This window comes from Schistocerca serialis, chromosome 1, assembly GCF_023864345.2.
Source record: "Schistocerca serialis cubense isolate TAMUIC-IGC-003099 chromosome 1, iqSchSeri2.2, whole genome shotgun sequence".
Classification (NCBI taxonomy): domain Eukaryota; kingdom Metazoa; phylum Arthropoda; class Insecta; order Orthoptera; family Acrididae; genus Schistocerca; species Schistocerca serialis.
The window spans coordinates 155,618,272-155,640,688 of record NC_064638.1 but is presented as its reverse complement, the minus strand read 5'-3'; the positions used below and the strand labels follow the sequence as shown (position 1 = coordinate 155,640,688).

General features: G+C 39.3%; 1 protein-coding gene across 3 annotated transcripts in view; it reads right to left on the bottom strand.

Annotated features, from left to right (window-relative positions):
* Nucleotides 1–1,856: 1,856 nt before the first annotated feature.
* LOC126464701 (GTP-binding protein 1) overlaps nt 1,857–22,417 on the bottom strand; it is a 167,923-nt gene continuing 147,362 nt past the window's right edge. For all 3 annotated transcript variants that reach the window (XM_050096251.1, XM_050096253.1, XM_050096254.1), the window contains one exon: nt 1,857–2,279. In XM_050096251.1, the coding sequence (XP_049952208.1) occupies nt 2,070–2,279 (210 nt within the window). In that variant the 3' untranslated portion in view covers nt 1,857–2,069. The remainder of the gene's footprint in view (nt 2,280–22,417) is intronic.

The following is a 22,417-nucleotide window of genomic DNA, read 5'->3' as shown; positions in this document are numbered from 1 at the left end:
TGCAGAACTTGATTGTCCAACATTGTTTGACTGAATCACCCATCGCGTGTCATGACGAGGTCACGAAACAAAAGGTGCACTTATTCAACAATGCTGATGCTACTGGTGCTCAGAGCAAAAGCTGCCCCCCCCCCTCCCCCTCCACCGCAACTGTTCTGAGTGCTGTGTGACCAATACCCTGTGTATGCCTGCTACAACATAAATCACACAAGGTCACATTTTCTTTCGTGCTAGTATCGGTACACTCTACATGAGTCACATGGACATGCAGAGTTTTAAAAAACTATTCAGTATGAAAATTACGGATTTCAAATTGCATAAAAAGATTCTATATAATATACCACAACAAAGAACACTAATGTATTAAAAACTGTGCATGAAAGTAAAACATCTGAAGTTTCATATTAACTCTGAGACATATTTAGGATTCACTACTTTGAATCAACATCATTACTAGTAGTGAGCAGTACTCAAGCTAACAACCTATTCGTAATTTTCAAATGGTTCAAATGGCTCTCAGCACTATGGGACTTAACTTCTGTGGTCATCAGTCCCCTAGAACTTAGAACTATTTAAACCTAGCTAACCTAAGGACATCATACACATCCATGCCCGAGGCAGGATTTGAACCTGCGACCGTAGCAGTCCCGCAGTTCCGGACTGCGCGCCTAGAACCACTAGACCACCGCGGCCGGCATTCTTAATTTTCATCCTTGTGCTAGCTAAACAATACATTTTTTATTTTCCATGTTTCTTCAACTACAAAAGTGATACCTAGTATCAAACATAGCCATGCTGAAATATCATGAGTACAGGGTGGCACAAAAGTCACTGGACAGCTGGTTAAAAGAAAACAAAAGTAACAGCAAGACGAAGCACACTAAAAAGTTTTAACCCGTTATTACCAAAATGATGATAATTACACCTTGTCAAGGTGGAATACAATGCAATGACAAACATAGTGAAATGACAAACAAAACAAACACAATAATCAAACTAGTGAATTGTTGAAAGCATGATCCATGAGATGTGTTTACAGCTGTAGTTTTCCAAAGTGTCACAATGTTAATGAAAGAAGAAAGAATTTTTGCTTTAAAAACATTTTATAAAAATGGCACTACTGCAGTTCTTAATGACTGACCACCATTGGTATACTGACAATCAAAATCTTTTGTTACACCAACTACTAAATTAATCTGGTGTGAGTGTTTGGGGTGGGGACAGGGAGGGGGAGGGGGGGACAGGGAGGTGGGGGGGGGGGGCAATATTGTCATCTGGTGCACTTGAACCATATCTTTCTCGAGGAACAGCAACAGCAAATTATTATTTGAATTTGCTTCGGAATTACATGATACCAGAACTAATGATGTGTGCTGAAAACTTTGAAGAAATTTTCTTTCACCACAATGTTTCCCCCCCACATTATGCCATTGCAGTATGTGATTACTTAAATGAAAATTTCTGAAGAAAAGCGATTGGTCAAAGGGGAGATATTGACATTCCTCTATGTTCACCAGCTATCATTTCCATAGATTTTTTCCTATGGGGTGTCACAAAAACTCTGTTTATTCTCAAAAGCCTTAGACCATTGCTGAACTAACAGCTACATACACAACACATTTCATGATTTGGGTAGTGATACCACACTACGCAATAGAGCATGTAATGGTGTTCCAAAAAGACTACAAATATGTATTAATGAAGACGGAAAACAATTCGAACATAAAAAATAATTGTTTAGTATTATTTGTATTTGTAATAAGACATAAATTGAATATTTTGTTTAAATTTGTACCCAGTGTCCAGTGACTCTTGCGCACCCTGTATGTGGGATTGTATCAATGAGGATGTTAAAATACAACCAATTAATGTATTTTTGTCATTACAAAAAGGTGTATGACATCCTTTTCCAACCTGAAAGCAAACACTAGATCACATATTCAAATACTGAAATCTCATCAGAAAAGGACAAATTAAGAAGTTGTACTTCTTGACAGTTCATATTCACCTGAAGACATCATGAAAAACTTTTTGAGATAATAAATATCTTCATTGGCACCAAAGCCTATCTATGTTTTTGCACTCCGACCAGCAATCACAGGATTCTGCTCTGCAAGAGGTTTTGGTGTTGTTCCTGTTCCCGTTCCTCCTCCCCCTGATCTCCCTCGGCCACCCCTCCTCCCCCTACTCTTCCTGCCACTTCGCTGTGCCATATTCTCTCTCTTATCAGCAGACACTTCAAATGGCGAGTCGGCATCCGCTCTGTGGACTGGTGAAACCTGCAGAGAAACAGAATACCTCATGAACACAACAATAAGCAGTACTATCGTCAGTGTTCACATTTTGATATTGGCTTGTTACAGTCGTTAAAATCTGATACGCAGATCACATATTTACATCACTTGAGAGAAACATACAATTTAAAGACTATAAACAATGTGCTTGATGTGTTTAAAAAACATAACATGTAAATGATACTCTGGAAATGGTTCCTTTGCTATGGTTGTTGTCATATATTTCCACAGCATTTGCTGAACTGTGAGATGTGGATATATGAGGATCACGTTTAAAATAGGCATTGGAGAATTCTGTTTAGCATCTTCCGGTGACTCTGCACTGGCAGACGTTTAACACAATTCTGAGTACTGTTTCCTGGTACATAAAGGAGAACACCATAAACTATTTACTGAAGTAAGTTTAGGGACCTTTTAACTTGATATCTGTACATTACACTTCTCTTCAGATTAATGATATTTTGAAAGAATCAATGTTTCCTGAATTATAAAAAGGACAGCAACTATCAAACTGTTGCCCAATGAAACCGAGCAATCAAGTCGGCTTACACCACCCATATACCCCACAGGCCATAACTGGAATGTGTTAAGAGAGGTCAGAAGCTGATGAAGTATGTCATAACTACATATCTGCAACATTCCAACACGGTCTGTGTACTTCTTTGTTTGAATCTAAACAAGCTCCCAGACAAAATATTAGTCACAAAGCATGTAAAGCTAATAGCAACTTTGCTCTTTAACATGGAATGCAATACCAATGTAACAGTGTGCTTTTTTTTTTTATTTGACTCTAAATAAGTTCCCAGAGAAAATAATAGTTACCTGGCAAGTCAAAGCTAATGGCACTGTGAAGTGGGATGCAATACTGATGGGACAGAGTCAAAAGGGAACAACTGACATTGGGCATACCGAAAGTTAGTTAATGAAGAAAATGGAGGATTTCATGGGTATATTACAATCAACTGTCCTCTCAGTTCACCAAAGTGGCAAACAAACAAGCACAAGCGCGCGCGCGCGCGCGCGCAACACACACACACACACACACACACACAAAGAAGAAGGGATCACCAGTGATTTACAGTTTGTGTCTAAAAGTGTCCTTTACTGCAAGTAGGAATTGTGGAGGACATTAACAACAGGATTTGTTTATCGGTTTCCAAATTAACAGACAAGCTCATATTATGTAAGATGGATATTTGGAGTGAAATTACAAGTAAGAGACTCTTGCTCTATCTTGCCCACAAAGTTGCGATATCAACCTGACCTAAAGTACAACAACAATTGGGTGTAGGAGGCTGAATACTTGTTATCCGAAGAGATCAGTCATATTTCTGTTCACACACAAATTATGTGTGACACCACATTTACCACATGATAAGCCTTCTGGAGGAATTGCATCCGACTAGTGGTGCAAACCTATGGACATTTTATGATATTCTACACATTTTAGTTATGCAGAAATGAGCTCTTTGGTCAAGATGCCGTCAGTCAAAAATGCCACACTGAGTTGCTGGTAAATGCTGTCTGAGATTCTACCATTTCTGGGTCTATCTTCCACCAGGATAAAATTGTGACTTTATGGTGAAGGGTGCTCAGTAGCAAGACCACATCCGGAGTGCCATGCAAAGTTTCCACATTTGAACTCTACTGAAAATATTTTACATTGCCCAGAGCAATGTGCCAAAGCTGTGGGAGACTATTCATGAATTTTAGTCAAAATATATGGACTGATGTGCCAGGAAAGTGGACATCAATGTCTCCTACTCAGTACATTCCATGTCACAGGGAAGCACACCTATTATCTGTGCTTAGGGAACTGACTTGCACTTTTAGGAGAGACGTGAGTAACCTTTTGTCTGGTGAGCTTGCATATCATGCAGAGGACACCACAGCGTGCAGTAAACACACATTCGGCATATTGGCTAATAATGTGAAGTGCAATACAATACAATACATAAAATAAATGCTTACAAGAAAATAAAAATAAACATTTCATATATATCAGAAGAAAGCCATAAAAATTGTGGATAGAAGACATGCAATTCTGTTCCAATGAGTTAAGATAAAGAAAGGCAGTGAATGACCCACAAAACTATTCTTCCAGAATAATGAGTAACACCAATTCATTCTTTATAAACTGTGTATACACTTGTGCTACGATGTGCTTCATATGTCATTTATTATTACGCTGAATTATCCCAACTTACCATAAGAGTTATGAAGTAACTACGGTATCTGTGCATCATATTTAAACAAGGCTGAACACTTCTGAATCAAAATCAGAATATGGGGTTACAGCCCGCAACTACTCACCATACAGGAAAAACTTTTGCAGCAAACAGGTGATCAAAAAAGTTGTGGCTCTGTACATTAACACTTTCGGCACTAATAGACATGTTTACAAAAAGTAAGTTTGAGAGAGAAGAATACCACTTACAAGGAGAGGTCCCCAGTGGTGGGACTGACTTTTTGAAAGCATCTATACGGTGACGAAGTTTAAGGTCCCAGATATTACACCCTGCTATCATTCATCCCTAGGGCTCTGGTTTGCGATTAATTGATGATACAAAATTTCAGAATTTTGTATTCTGCTCTTGAGTTTTAAAAAACGGATGTTTAACAGTCTGGTTGCCCAGTATAATAATTAAGGTAGAGGCCTCATGTGCAAAAGGTGGTGGGTTTGAATATCATCAGGTGCTTTGAAACTTTTATTTTAAAATCTTTATCGAAATGAATTTGATCATCATTTTTATTCAGTGGCGGTGACCAAGTACACGAGCTCCAAGTAAGGAGTTGGCTCTGGAAGGAAGGAGAAGGCTCCTCCGTTGCCACCGGAGCGTTGTGGCGTAGGCGGGGAGGAGGCGAGAGCGGCAAAACAATCAGAGCAAAATGCCTCGTACCTTTGGAGGTGACGGAGTCCCACCTCTAACTGACAAACCAGGGACTCCTAAGATACAACTTGGCAAACAAATGGTAATGAGATGGGGAGCTATTAATATAAATGGGGGCTACTCTGGGAAGAAGGTGGAGCTGGCAGAGGCTGCAAGTAAGATGGGGCTGGACGTTTTAGCTGTTAGTGACATCCGGGTAAGGGATGAGAAAGAAGAGGAAGTGGGAGAATACAAGGTCTACCTGTCAGGAGTCAAAGCAGGCATAGCACAATGGGATGTAGGGCTTTACATCAGGAAAGAAATGGAACCCAGCGTAGTTGCAATAAGGTATGTAAACGAACGACTGATGTGGATAGATTTGACAGTGTCTAGCAAGAAAATTAGGATTGTGACAGTATATTCGCATTGTGAAGGGACAGATCAAGATAAGATGGATAGTTTTTATGAGGCACTCAGTGATGTAGTTGTTAGACAAGGACAGTGTCCTGCTCATGGGTGATTTTAATGTCAGGATTGGAAATCGAACAGAAAGGTATGAAAAGGTTATGGGTAAATTTGGAGCGGATATGGAGGCCAACAGGAACGGGAAACAATTCTTGGATTTCTGTGCCAGTATGGGCTTAGTAATCACAAACTCCTTTTTTAAACATAAGAACATTCACCGGTATACTTGGGAAGGCAGGGGAACCAGATCTGTCATTGACTATATAATAACAGATCAGGAAGGCTGTGAGGAACACACGTGTATTCAGGGGGTTCTTTGATGACACTGATCATTATTTAATCTGCAGTGAAATTGGGATTGTGAGGCCGAAAGTGCAGGAGGTCAGGTCCATATGTAGGAGGATAAGAGTGGAGAAACTTCAGGATAAGGAAATCAGGCACGAGTACATAACAGTGATCTCAGAAAGGTACCAGTTAGTTGAATGTAGTCAATTACAGTCATTGGAAAAGGAATGGACAAGGTACAGGGACACAGTACTAGAGGTGGCTAAAGAATGTCTTGGAACAGTAGTGTGTAAAAGCAGGATGAAGCAAACAGCTTGGTGGAATGACACAGTCAAGGCAGCCTGTACAAGGAAAAAGAAGGCGTATCAAAAATGGCTACATACTAGAAATCAGGTAGACAGAGAAAGTTATGCTGAAGAAAGAAACAAAGCCAAACAGATAATTGCAGCATCCAAGAAGAAATCTTGGAAAGACTTTGGAAACAGGTTGGAGACTATGGGTCAAGCTGCTGGAAAACCATTCTGGAGTGTAATTAGCAGTCTTCAAAAGGGAGGTAAGAAGGAAATGACAAGTATTTTGGACAGGTCAGGAAAACTGCTGGTTAATCCTGTGGATGCCTTGGGCAGATGGAGGGAATATTTTGAAGAGTTGCTCAATGTAGGTGAAAATACGATCAGTAATGTTTCAGATTTCGAGGTAGAATGGGATAGGAATGATGATAGAAATAGCATCACATTTGAGGAAGTGGAGAAAATGGTCAATAGATTGCAGTGCAATAAAGCAGATGGGGTGGATGAAATTAAGGTGGAACTCATCAAATACAGTGGAATGTCAGGTCTTAAATGGCTACACAGGATAATTGAAATGGCCTAGGAGTCGGGACAGGTTCTATCAGACTGGACAAAAGCAGTAATCACACCAATCTTTAAACATGGAAAAAGAAAAGATTGTAACAACTACAGAGGTATCTCTTTAATCAGCGTTGTGGGTAAAATCTTCTCAGGTATTGTTGAAAGGAAAGTGCGAGTATTAGTTGAGGACCAATTGGATGAAAATCAGTGTGGGTTTAGGCCTCTTAGAGGTTGTCAGGACCAGATCTTTAGCTTACGGCAAATAATGGAGAAGTGTTATGAGTGGAACAGGGAATTGTATCTATGCTTTATAGATCTAGAAAAGGCATATGACCGGGTTCCTAGGAGGAAGTTATTGTCTGTTCTACGAGTTTATGGAATAGGAGGCAAACTTTTGCAAGCAATTAAAGGGCTTTACATGGATAGTCAGGCAGCAGTTAGAGTTGACGGTAAATTGAGTTCATGGTTCAGAGTAGTTTCAGGGGTAAGACAAGGCTGCAACCTGTCTCCACTGTTGTTCATATTATTTATGGATCATACGTTGAAAACAATAGACTGGCTGGGTGAGATTAAGATATGTGAACACAAAATAAGCAGTCTTACATATGCGGATGACTTAGTTGTGATGGCAGATTCAATTGAAAGTTTGCAAAGTAATATTTCAGAACTAGATCAGAAATGTAAGGACTATGGTGTGAAGATTAGCATCTCCAAACGAAAGTAATGTCAGTGGGAAAGAAATATAAACGGATTGAGTGCCAAATATGAGGAACAAAGTTAGAACAGGTGGATGGTTTCAAGTACTTAGGATGCATATTCTCACAGGATGGCAACATAGTGAAAGAACTGGAAGCGAGGTGTAGTAAAGCTAATGCAGTGAGCGCTCAGCTACGATCTACTCTCTTCTGCAAGAAGGAAGTCAGTACCAAGACAAAGTTATCTGTGCACCGTTCAATCTTTCGACCAACTTTGTTGTATGGGAGCAAAAGCTGGGTGGATTCAGGTTACCTTATCATCAAGGTTGAGGTTACGGATATGAAAGTAGCTAGGATGATTGCAGGTACTAGTAGATGGGAACAATGGCAGGAGGGTGTCCACAATGAGGAAATCAAAGAAAAACTGGAAATGAACTCTATAGATGTAGCAGTCAGGGCGAACAGGCTTAGATGGTGGGGTCATGTTACACGCATGGGAGAAGCAAGGTTACCCAAGAGACTCATGGGTTCAGCAGTAGAGGGTAGGAGGAGTCGGGGCAGACCAAGGAGAAGGTACCTGGATTCAGTTAAGAATGATTTTGAAGTAATAGGTTTAACATCAAAAGAGGCACCAATGTTAGCACTGAATAAGGGATCATGGAGGAATTTTATAAGGGGGCTATGCTCCAGATTGAACGATGAAAGGCATAATCAGTCTTAAATGAAGATGATCATTTTATTCAGTCAACTGGATTAAACATAATTTGTTTACTTCCACTGCTTTATCACATCATTTTAGTCAATATATTAGCTTTAACAGTTGCTCTCATTTTTACTTCCTATCATTCTTTTCCCACTTGGGATCTTTGTGCATATGAATTTAATTATTTTTATTTATCTAGCAGTCTTCAAAGAAGACTGGAATAGAAGGGAGGACCAACAGAGGTACCAAAGTACCCTCTGCCACACACCTTCAGGTGGCTTGGGGAGTATGGATGTAGATGTAGTTGTAATATTTAAACATTTGAAACTGCTGATCTATCAGTTATAAAACAAAAGGCCTATTTGCACTGACTGCAGAACTGTGTCAAAAATGTATGTATCACTGCAAGATGTATTTTTTTTTTTTTTTTTTTTTTTTTTTTTTTTTTTTTTTTTTTTTTTTTTTTTTGATGGCTCATGTCATAAAAACATTAAAAACATTAATTCTTATTTCACCACGGACAAAATAATGCAGATGAAGATTTAAATGGAAGTAGAGATTATAAATAAAATTAAATAAAACAAAATGAGAAATATTATTAATCAATGCAATAATATGGGAAAAAATTTATTATAATAAAATGGAAGAAATCAAATCAAAGTTAATACATAAAAATAATGAAAATCCCATGCACAAAGCTTCCAAGTGGAAAAAGAATGACAAGAAGAAAAAATGATAGCCATATGAAAAAGTTACTGCGTTGATTAAAATTATGTGACAAAGGACTAGGAATAAAAAAATTCATTTAATCCAAATTTCAAAGAAGCTGACAAGATTTGAACCCACAACCTTTTGCACATGAGGTATGTAACTTAACCATGACACTGCGCAACCAGTCTGTTAAATGTGTCTTTTTTATAGCTGAAGAGCATCACACGAAATTCCGATTTCTTTCTTTTTGTCAGTGACTTGCAAATGAGGGCCACCATGGTGAATGGCTGCACGGTGTGAAACTTTGGACCTTAACCTACATCACCGTATACATGATTTCACACGGTAGATCCCACCAATGGGAGCCTTTCCTTGTCAGTAAACAGTTGAAGAGACACAGACAGAGAGAATGAGGCTGATAAGAATAGCACAAGAAGAAAAATGTGAAACAACAAGTTTCAGTGTCAAGAATTTATTTAATGTTGAGGTAGGAATGGGGGACGACAGGAACAGGGGTAGGAGAATGAAAATGGTCACGAGGATTTACAGGGATGTTACTCGAGAGATGGAGTACTGCTGTGGGAAGGACAATAAATATTTTGTTAATGATATTTCTCATTTCAGGATATAAAGAAAGTGAGTGAAACGTCTTCTGGAAGATGTAGTTTAGTTGTTCAAGTCTGCAACAGATCAGCTTAATAAGGAAAGTGCCTGTGGGAGTAATTTCTATCTTACTTCTCTGATTATTTGTGCAGTAATGTTTGAATAGCAGACAGACTCCCAAATGACAGATATTGATAGAAGCATCCTAGTACTGGAAAAAATTAAAGACTCTTCAAAGCACGAGGCCCACACTAAATTCCACCTAGATTTTACATGGAATCCACAGCAGATTAAGTCTCTTTTCTTCTTCAAATTCATCAAAAATCTCTTGCACAGCAAACAGCAACATGACTAGAAAAGAGTATATGCCACAACTGTTTACAGAAAGGATGAAACAATTGATGCACAGAGTTGCAGACCAGTATCACTTACATTCATCTGTTGCAGGATTCTCAGCTCGAACGTTATTATGTTTCATTAGGAGAAGAAACTCTTCTTAAAGAATCAGCTGACATTCATGAGAAACTACTCATGTGGAACACAGCCTGCTTTATACACACACCAGAGCTTGCAAACAGTAGATTCAGGTGAACAGATAGGCTGTTCGGCATGATACCATGCGGTCAATTGCTGACCAAGATACCATTATACAGAGTATCTTCATAGATATATGACTTACACCACGAATAACTTACTAACAGAACCTAGTATATTATCAGGGCGTATGTGCGAACAAGGGGGAAAAAAATCCCGGATTTTTACTGAATTTTCCAGTTAAAAATACACATTTTCCTGGGTAAAAACACACATTTTCCTGGGTGAAAATACACTTTTGCCCCCATGTTAAGCGACAATATACTTTCCCTAGGAGCCATAAAACTTATCAATCTTTTGTATGGTACAGGTTTTATACACCGACATAGAACTTTCCTGCACTTTAGGAAAAGGAACCCAGCAAAAAACACGTTTTGGACATCTCTTTGATGTGCACTGTAAATTTTCATATTATGAAAGCATAAATATGAATTACACCAAATACAGCACGGCAGCTTCCGAAGCACTGAAAACGAGATTATGATACACTTTTGTCAACCAAACATAGCTCACATCATGTGATCTCAGCAGCCAATGGCAGCAGATACTCGGAGGATAAGACACATGATGTAGTCAACGAATAGTAACATCAGTGATAAGTGGTGCGAACACACAAGTTAATGGTGTAAATTAATATACATACAGTACAGCTACCAGAAACGCTAAGCTTTCACACATAATGTTGGTCTATTTTACTGTGTACTACCCTTTAAGATATATCAAACACAAATGTGCAAGTGAAATTTTAAATAATGGCGTAAATGGATGGACTTCTGGGCCCAAAATTTTGCTGAGTAGCTGGTCCTCAAAATGTTAAGTTCTGAATGAGAGTCAAATGCTCCTTGATTTCAGAAATTCATCATACATTCTCACGTGGAACATAATTTATCTTACCTACAAGGAAATTTGCTTTGAAAGTAACGCTTCTCAAAGCACAAGTCACAATATTTTCCTGAGACCTGTTAGAAATGTAAACCAACAGCCTTGCCACACTGGTAACACCAGTTCCCGTCAGATCACCAAAGTTCGGCGCTGTCGGGCTTGGTTAGCACTTGGGTGGGTCACCATCCAGGTCTGGCAAGTGCTGTTGTGGCAAGCAGGGTGCACTCAGCCTTCATGAGGCCAATTGAGGAGCTACTTGATTGAGAACTAGCAGCACCAGTCAAGAAAACTGGCAATGGTCACGAGAGATGTCTGCTGACCACATGTCCCTCTGTCTCCACATTTGGTGATGCCTCAAGGCTGAGGATGACACGGCAGCTGGTCAGTACTGTTGTACCTTCAAGGCCGGTTCGGACAGTGTTTGTTTGGTTTTGTTAGATGTAAACCGTTGTAACACCATGTTCATCAAGAGCAGTCTGTTGTTACATGTAAATACTCTGACACGTTTTGCTGTCAGCAGATGGCTGTGTGTGCACTGGGTTTTGTCACTGTAAATGGCACATTTTCTTTGTAACTAAAGTTTTATTTTGGTGTTATTCTCTCATTCATGTTTTATTGCTGCAGTATTATTCTGCAGTGACAGGCTAAAGTAGAATTCTTTGCTAGATTATCAGTTCTAACCAATCAAAATTACTAAAATTGAACTGAAAACTAAAGCAATTGTAAATTCCCAGAATTCTAAGAAGTGTTTGGGTTTTTCCTGGATGTTTCTCCAATGAAAAAATTCCTGCATTTTCCCCAGATTTCCCAGGGTTACAGTGCTGGTTATTGTGCAACAGAAATTAAAGTAACGAAGGGTGTGCCCCAAGGAAAGATAATAGAACACGTAATGTTCTCAGGATATATAAATAGGTTGTTTGTTGACAGTGCTGTTGCTACATGGATAAGGAAACGCAGAAACACTTGGCCACTTTCCACTTGGTGGAATGAATGGCAGCTCTGATTAAATGTAGATAAATGCAAAACAGTGCTTATAACAAAGAGAAAGAACTCTATTTTATCCACTGACAAGATTAAAGGTGTGCATTTTGAGCATGTCACATCATATAAATATTTATGGGTAACAAAACCAAAAATTATATGAAATGGGATGAACGTATAAAATTAGTATTAGGGATGGCAAGTGGAAAACTTAGATTTGTTGGAAGGGATCTGGGAAAGTATAGCGCACCTGTAATGAAACAGCATACAGAATTGTAGTGTGATAAATACTAGGATACTGTTCCATTGTTTGGAGTCCTTATCATGGAACTCTGACACCAGACACTACACAATTTCAGGGATGCACTGTTACAAACGTAACAAATTTGTGTAGCCCATATGAAAGTGTAACAGAGATATATGGGAAAAATAAACTGGCATCTCTGAAAAAAGACATGGGGTAAATTTAGTGAACCAATATTCATGGAATCCTGTGGGACTATTCTGCTGATACCATCACATATATCACACAGAAGTCATGAGAATAGGATAAGGAGATCAGAGCACATACAGAGGCAGACAGACAGTTGTGTTCTCTTGCTTAGTACATGAATGTAATAGGACGGGAAAGTGCTAATATTGGTGTGTACAATGGCTTGCACAGTAGGTACACATGTTACTCTCTCTCAACTACTATGCCTTGGTCTCTCTACCCCTTGCTTCATCAGTATTCTCCACACCCATCTGAAATGTAACTGGTATTCAACTGGCAGGCCTGCAGCACAACTAAGGGAGGCTGTGCGTGTTTCTTCACAAAGTACACTTTTTTAACAAAACTAAGCTAACATTGATGTTACATTTTTTCCTTGCCTGTGAACTGCGTCACACATAATCTGTATGGTGAGTGGCTGTCTGTTCTCTCACAATTTGTGTAATTACATTCTTTTGAAAAACTGACTGCTGCACGTTTTCCAACACTGGGAAACACGGTGGCTGGTGAGTATAGTACACATTAGGATGTGACGCAAATGACTGTCCTTGGCTGGAAACATCTAGTACAAAAACACACCCATGCATATACTTTCCTGCTTTATACTGACAGAGAGAAATAACTATCCATCACAGATACGCTGAATTACACACACATACTACAAAAGAAAAATTCAGTGAACGGAAAGACTCCACCGAGAAACATAATTTCTGTATGCAACAAAAGTACATCAATTATTGTGTATTGTTTGCCATCAACTTACGTGCCCCACTATGGGATGATGATAGCACGCCTTATTCATATCTGAAATAGAAGGTATTGCACTTAAGACCACTCAAATATTTCTACATATTTATTTCTGTGAGGAAGTGAAACAAGATGGGAAAAAGAAAATTGACATTTCACTTAAAGCTCACAATGGTACCTGCAGCCTGACAACAAAAACAATTGTGCTTTCAGATATACTGTTAGCTGGGTCTTAACACACTACAAACACAAATTCACATGCACAAAAAAGTAGTATATTATATTAACTGTTACACCATGCTCTTCATATTATCCATTAAATGGGAACACAACCCCTCCCTTTCTCCCCACCATTCAGTTTTAAGTCTTGTTGCTGCACTACATCATCACTGACAATTTACATTAAACAATGGACAACATTCACTGCAAGTAATAACAGAAAAGAGGCTGTCAAAAGGAGAAAAATTTAACTGGAAAAATTACAATTTGAATGTAGCATATCATTACATTTAATATTAACTTAAGAATATGTTAATATGAAAGCTTAATAATCTTCATTTCTGTTCAGTATGTTTTAGACACAATATATACTTTCATCGTCACAATTTTTTTAAAAAAAAAGACAGACAACAAATATTGTCATCATAAAAGAAGACTTTAAGAGTAGTAAGGAAATTATGTTACAAAATATATATTTTAAAGAAGATAGCTCAGCCAGATGTTGTGGAAGGAAAAACAAAACTGAGAATCAGGCACAGGAATTACACGACACCAGAGGTGTGCAGATGGAAAGAGAGAAAGAGACGTGAAAAAAAGAAAACTGGAAATTCAGGGTTGCAGAATATAAATCTATTAAGATTTACTCCAAACTACCTTTATAATAGCAATGTCTATTGCAAGTGGTAAAATGTAGCTAATCAACAACCACCAGAGTTCTTGCATTTCAAAGAATCCCATGCTGTCATTAAAACAGAATGTCAGTGTAGTAAATCTTCAGCCACATTACTGATTTAAGAAATAGTTACTACACTGATAAAGGATTCACCTATAATATGTACTTCTAACATAATATTATTGAGCCCATTTAACTTGCAAGGTGGTGTGACTTGCGTGCCTCAGTGATACAGATAGCTGTACCATATGTGCAACTACAGCAGAGAGGCAAGACAAAACATTTGGTACTTGAAAAGGGGCAGCAGCCTTTTCAGTACCTGAAAAGGCTCTCCTTGACATGCTGATACTGCAAAGTGCTGTAAGCAAGGGGAAACTACAGCCATTATTTTTCCCCGAGGGCAGGTAGTTCTCCTGTATGGTCAAATGACAATAGAATCTTCTTGGATAAAATATTCTGGAGGTAAAATAGTCCCCCATTTTGGATTGCAGTGCAGGGACCACTCAGGAGGATGCTGTCATGACGAAAAATAAAAGTGCTATTCTATAGGTTAGAGCCTGGAACACTGAACCCCCTAAAAGAATAGGTAGTTAGAAAATTTAATAAGATAAGTGGACAGGTTAAAGTTATTTGTAGTGGGAATTAATGAAATTCAGTGGCAGGAGGGACAGGACTTCTGGTCATGTGAGTACAGGGTTATAACTGCAAAATGGAATAAGGGTAATGACGGAGTAGATCCAATAATGATTAAAAAAAATGGGAATGTGGGTATGCAACTACAAACAGCACAGTGAACGCATTAATGCAGCCAATACAGACACAAAGTCAACATTGACCACAGTAGTACAAGTTTATATGACGACTAGCTCGGAAGATGAAGAGAATGGAGGTATGTACAGTGAGTTAAAAAGAAATTTAAGGGAGGTTTAAATCTAATCGTGTTACAGGACTGGAATTCAACAGTAGGAAAAATTAGAGAACGAAAAATAGTAAGAGAACATGGAATGGGGAAAAGAGTGAAGGAGAAACACACCTGGTAGAAATCTGTAAATAGCTTGATTTAATCATCACTGACACTTGGATTAAGAACCACGTAAGGTATATATGGAAGAGACCTGGAAACATTGGAAGGTTTCAGACTGATTACATAATGATAAAGACAGAAATTTCAGAGCCAGATTTTAATCTGTAAGGCATTTCCAGGGGCAGATGTGGTCTATGACCACAATTTACTAGTTATGAACTATATATTAAAAGTGAATAAACTGCAGAACAGTAGACATTAAGGAGATGGAACTTGGGTAAATAGAAAGAGTTAAGAATTTCAGAGGGAGCATTAGGTAATGACTGACTGAAATAGGGTAGCTTTGACGTTTTTTAAATAATTTTTTTTTAAGAAAAAAGACTAATAGAAACCATTGGATAACACATGGAGATATAGAATGTAACTAATGAAAGGAGAAAATGCAGCAAATGAAGCAGGCAAAAGTGAATACAGATGCGTAAAAAATGAGATTGGCAGAGAGTGTAAAATGGCTAAACAGGAATGGCAAGAGGACAAGTGCAAGGCTGAAGAATCATGCATAAGTAGGGGAAAAATAGATACCACCGATATGAAAATTAGACGAACATTTAGATAAAAGAGAAGCAGCTGTATAAATGTTAAGAACTCTAATGGTAAGCAAGTACTAGGCAAAGAAGGGAAGCTGAAAGCTGGAATGAATATATGTTGGGTGGGTGAAATAAAACTGGCCTGGAAACTATTTTATGCAGCCTAGCTTATATTATCCAAACCGAAGGTAGATTACGTAAGTTGGGTTGCCTATCTTATGAAATGTCTTCCAGGCCAGTTTCATTTTTCCCGCACTTTATAAGTGTTGTACAAGGGAAATGAACTTAAAAGTAATATTATAGAAAGAGAAGAAGAAGAGACAAAGGTGAGATGAGAAATGATATCTACGAGAAGAATTTGGCAGAGCACTGAAAGACATAAGTAAAGAAAGGCTCCTGGAATAGAAATCACCCCTTAGAGTTCTTGAGATCCTATGAAGAGCCACCAATACCAAAACTATTCCACATGTAACATACACTATGTGATCAAAAGTATCCAGACATCCCAAAAACGTATGTTTTTCACATTACGTGCCCTGTGTTGCCACCTCCTGTCAGGTATACCATATCAGCGACCTCATTAGTCATTAGCAATTGTGAGACAGCAGAATGGAGCACTAAGTGGAGCTCACAGACTTTGAATGTGGTCACGTGATTGGGTGTCACTTGTGTCATACGTCTGTACATGAGATTTCCCCACCCCTATCCTAAACATCCCTAAGTCCAATGTTTCCAATGTGCTAGTGAAGTGCAAACGTGAAGGGACAAGTACAGCATAAAAGCATACAGGCCGATCTCGTCTGTTGCCTGACAGAGACCGCCGAGAGTTGAAGAAGGTTGTAATTTATAATAGGCAGACATCTATCCAGACCATCACACAGGAATACCAAACTGCGTCAGGATCCACTGCAAGTACTAGACAGTTAGGCAGGGAGGGAGGCGGGGGGGAGGGGGGGGGGGGACTTGGATTTCATGCTCAAGTGGCTGCTCATAAGCCACATATCATACTGGTAAATGCCCAATGACGATTCGCTTGGTGTAAGGAGTGTAAACATTGGATGTTTGAACAGTGGGAAAAAATTGTATGGAGTGACAAATCACAGCTCACAACGTGGCGATCCAATGGCAGGGTGTGGGTATGGAGAATGCCCAGTGAACATCATCTGCCAGCATGTGTAGTGCCAAGAGTAAAATTCAGAGGCAGTGGTGTTATGGTGTGGTCATGTTTTTCATAGAAGGGGTATGCACCCCGTGTTGTTTTGTATGGCACAATCACAGCACAGGCCTACATTGATATTTTATGCACCTTCTTGTTTCCCACTGTTGAAGAGCAATTCGGGGATGGTAATTGCATCTTTCAACACGATCGGGCACCTGTTCATAATGCATGGCCTGTGGCGGAGTGGTTAAGTGACAATAACATTCCTGTAATAGACTGGCCAGCACAGTGTCCTGATCTAAATCCTATGGAACACCTTTGGGATGTTTTGGAACGCCGACTTTGTACCAGGCCTCACCGATGGACATCGATACCTCTCCTCAGTGCAGCACTCTGTGAAGAATGGGCTGCCATTCCCCAAGAAACCTTCCAGCACCTGATTGAATGTATGCCTGTGAGTGTGGAAGCTGTCATCAAGGGTAAGGGTGGGCCAATACCATACTGAATTCCAGCATTACAGATGGAGGGTGCTACGAATTTCTAAGTCATTTTCAGCCAGGTGTCCAGATACTTTTAATCCCATAGCATATACGAGACAGGAAAAAGACTCTCAGACATCAAGAAGAATGTACTAATTCCTGTTCCACAGAAAGCAGATCCTGACAGGTTTGAATATTATCAAACTACCATTTTAATAAGCATGATTGCAAAATATTGAAATGAATTATTACAGAAGAATGGAAAAACCGATAGAAGCTGACACCACGGAGGATTAGTTTGAGTTCCCAAGAAATGTAGGAATACATAAAGTAATACTGACACTTAGTCTCAGTCTAGAAGACAGGTTGATGAAAGGCAAATCTGCATTTATAGAATTTGTAGATTTTGAGCAAGCTTATAACAATGTTGACTAAAATATACTCCTTGCACTTCTGAAGGTAGGAGGAATAAAATACAGAGAGCAAAAGGCTTCATACAACTTGTACAGAAATCAGACTTCAGTTGTAAGAGCCAAAGGACATGTATGGGAAGCAGGGGTTGAAAAGGGGATGAGGTAGTGTTGTAGCCTAACCCTGATGTCGTTCAACCTGTACACTGAGTAGAAAAGGAAGCCAAGAAGATATTTGGAAATGGAAATAAAATTCAGGGAGGAGAAATAAAAACTTATTGGTTTGTCAACAATATTATATTCTGTCAGAGATGGTACATCAATTATCTAATGAGGAGGTTGTGAATAAAAGTGGGAAAAAAAGAAATTTATGGCTCAACTTGTGTAAAAGATGGGATTGCAAGGGACTAATAAAGTACGCAGCTTCAAATGCATATGGGTTGCAGTAGTTATGTCTGCACAGGATAGACTAGCATGGACAGCTCTATCAATCCCGTCTCAGAAATGTTCACAAATACAGTATGTGGTTTGGATGAATTAATCAGTACATGTAAAGTGAAACAGAAAAATATACATAATGCTACAGGCTTAGGATGGAAAGAACCTTAGCTTTCTTATCAACACCGAAACTGATCTACTGTCTTTCAGATAGATACAGCATACCAATTAGTGGTGTGTTAAATGCAAGTAAATAACTAACTAGCTGTACAAATAAAATAAAAATTCTTATCTTATAGTATATCTAGTTTCTTCTTCTACTTCTCTTTTGTTAAATTCTCTGTAGACCACAAGTACTCTTCACCATTTGCATTTTCTTCTTGTCATCTGAGAACCTCTTCATTCTCTCACTTCTCTCCTGCTCTTCAGAAATCTTAACAATGCTCTTCTCTTATCTTCTCCACTGGTGGCACTCTATCCTTTCTTGTATCCTTCTCTGTTGTCAGTCTCTGCTGTATTAGTTGATATACCAGGTGGGGCAAACAAAGTGGTTGGAGAACAGAGTTCCAGGGAGCAAAGAAAAACAGCAGAGGAAAGGAAGTATAATACTAACCTGATTATAGCAGATGAAAGTGACCACCATTCATCTCTTGACACTTTTGGGCCTGGTCAGCAAGTTGCTGAAGGCAAATTGAAGCTGGACTGCTGGAACTGCTGCAGTCTAATCCGAAATATTCTGGTACAGTTCTTGAAGAGTATGAGGGTTGTTCTGATACACCTTAGAACTGAGGACTCACCACAGAAAGTAATTGTTTGCTACCAACTCTGTCAGGTGTGAAGAGTGTGTAAATGTGCTCCACAGTTTGGTCAGCTGTATAGGCAGCTGCTTCATCCTGGCAGAAGTAACTGTAGATCTTTTCCTCTTCCACTAATGCTGTCACAAATTCATGTCCAATCATATCCACTCGCCTGGGCCACTTTTATTTGCCACACCCTGTGTTACTTCCTTCTCCAATTTTGTTTCTCTCAATTCTGACCAATCCTTCCTGAATTCGACAACGCATTTGGTTCCTGTCATACGGGAGGCTGACCTCACGTTCTTCATCCTCTCTGTTGTCCCACGATTTCTTCCATTTCTTCCTGTTAAATATTCTCTCATATTTCTCTCAACTGTGTCTTAATTTCTGGCTATCTTGATGTTTCTGCTTGCTCCATTCATCTGTGGCTCTCTATCCCTGTTTGGAATCCAACAGCATTTGAACAATAGTGATCCGATTCTATTCTTGTGTTGTTCCTGACCTTAGTGTTTGCAGTCTCCTTACTGTTTTTCCTACTGATTGCTATCTGGTCAATCTGGAATACCCCAATGAGGGTGGTAAGTGGATTTGCCCATGTCATTTTCTTACTTGGTTTGGCACTGAAGTATGTTGCCATCAGTTCTAATTTCTTGTCTTTGAAACAGCTGAATTAACCTTCCCCCATTTTTTGTTTGCCCTCTAGTGTGCTGTGTATCCCTCTGCTATTCCCTTATGTCAATTCTCCATTACAGTATGTGCATTATAACTGCCTATGAATATCTTTGCTTATCTGTGTTGTATGTTTTTCAGTGTATATTGTAGCATCTCCCACAAAACGCCTAACACTTACAGGTCCTTCCTGTTCTTGTCATTAGTTGGTGCACGGCTGTTTACTATTGTACACATTTTGTTCTCTGCTTGGCACATCATCGATATCCTTTCTGACTCACTCCTCACTTCAGTTATGCCATCCTCACATCTCTGATCTACTATGTATTTCTAGTTTACAACATACGTTTAGCAGGTACACCACTCATTGTCTGACCAGATGTGGTCTGTTGACTGGCCACTGCTATGAAGTCTACATTAAATATCACTGGGTATCAGCATTCCAGTGGCGTGTACTCAACACATCAATTGTTTGGTCATTAACACCCTTTTCCTACATGACCACTTTTCCTTAAAGTAAATACCTAGTTACTCTCACAAGTATGAGTGGGCCTTGTTTCAGTCACTTCAATAAAGAAAAAAATCTTGGCAATTCTGGGAAATAAGTAAATGTATTGCAGGTGGCAGTCACTGTGCAGACTGTTCAATCACAGAGGTAACAACAGGGAAATTTTTGGAAGTGAACAACACACCTCAGTTAGATTAACAAAATATATTATTAATGATAATATTATGAAAAGATAGATTGCTACTCACCATATAGAGGAGGCATTGAATTGCAGACAGGCAGAACAAAAGGACTGCTGCACTTTTGAGCTTTTGGCCAGAAGGCCTTGTTCTACAGTACAAAACACACACAGACACAAACTTTCACATAAGCACAAATGCCTTAATCCATACAGCAACTGCATCTGATGGAAGAAGCAATCTGGTGGGGGTAGGAAAGAGACTGGAGTGGGGAGAGGGAAGGATAATATGTTAGAGGAAGGTGTAGCTCTGCTTATGGGAGCATGCAAGGACATTGTGTGGAGAGGGTAGGGCTGCTAGGTGCAGTAAGGATATTTGAGGGAAAAGGAGGGGGGGGGGGGGGGGGGGAGCAGAAAAGGAGAGAAACAGAGAAGTGGGTGCACTGGTGGAACAGAATGCTGTGTAGTGCTGGAATGGAGATAGGGAGGAGGCTAGGAAGGAGGAGGACAGGAACTAGCGAATGTTGAGGGCATGGTGGTTACAAGAATGTAGATGATATTGTAATGAGAGTTACCAACTGCACGATTCAGAAAAGCTGTATTCTTCCTACCGCTACCAGCTTTTCTGAACTGTGCAAATGGGAACTCTCTCCGCAATATTCTCTGGCCGCAAACTTTGCTAGTCCCTGTCCTTCACCGTCCTATCCCCTTCTCTATCCCCACTCCAGCACTCTACACAGCCTTCAATTCCACCAGCACACCCACCACTAGTCTTTTTCCTGTCCTCTACTTCTTCTCCTCATCTCTCCTTTTCCACTGCCTCCCCCTCCCTGCCCTACTGTATCTAACACCCCTTCCCTGCCTCTCCACCATATCCCTGCATGCTCCCACAAGCAGCACTAACATTCTCTGGTCTGCACCCTACTATCCCTCTCTCCACTACAGCCTCTTTCTTACACCCACTACCCACAGACCATCTCCCTCCATCAGCTGCAGTCTGGCCTCAGTGGTCAGAAACAGTGCTCGTGTGTATGTTGTGCTTGTACGAATATGTGTATGTTTTCTACTTCACAAGAAGGCCTTTTGGTGTAAAACTCATATGTATAGCAGTGATTTTGCTGTACTTGTCTGTCTTTGATGTCTTCCTCTATACGGTGAGCAGCTATCTAGCATTTTTATAATATTGTCGTTATTACATCCTGGATTTTCCACTGTTTAAAATAGATTTTTACTTGCAAATTATGTGGTACCAACCACTGAATGTAGTAGCACCAACATTTGAAAGTGAGTATTGTCATTATTAACACATACCAGACGTCTACTGTCAACCACTGATAAAATAATATTTATAATATAATAATATAATATTAATATAATATTAATATAATATAATATTTGGTCTTTAAATATGTCTGCTTGTGTCTGTATATGTGTGGATGGATATGTGTGTGTGCGCGCGAGTGTATACCCGTCCTTTTTTCCCCCTAAAGTAAGTCTTTCCGTTCCCGGGATTGGAATGACTCCTTATCCTCTCCCTTAAAACCCACATCCTTTCGTCTTTCCCTCTCCTTCCCTCTTTCCTGATGAACCAACCATTGGTTGTGAAAGCTTGAATTTTGTGTGTATGTTTGTGTTTGTTTGTGTGTCTATCGACCTGCCAGCGCTTTCGTTTGGTAAGTCACATCATCTTTGTTTTTGGATATATTTTTCCCCACGTGGAATGTTTCCCTCTATTACATTAATATTTACTGTGTTATATAAAGGAGAAATAGGTCATGGTTTATCTAAGAGTGATCATAATGTGAAGGTCCCTCAGCTGCGTATTTTATAAAACATAAGAATTTCCCACAGTACTTGACAGAAAGAGATTTATGTCTTCTCCTTTTTTTGTGTAGGTATTAGTAAAAGCTCTTGTCACAATTAAAATTCACAACTTGAAACAGGATAAATAATGTCACAAATTACTGCTCCTGATTATGAAAAAGTAATCGGCTAACCACACAGCAAGTGAGACACATCTGTGCTTTCCATGCATTTAGGACTTCACTCTGAAGCATGACAATGCTTTTCTGTGAACAGATTCTGAGGCTAATCCTATAATGTCA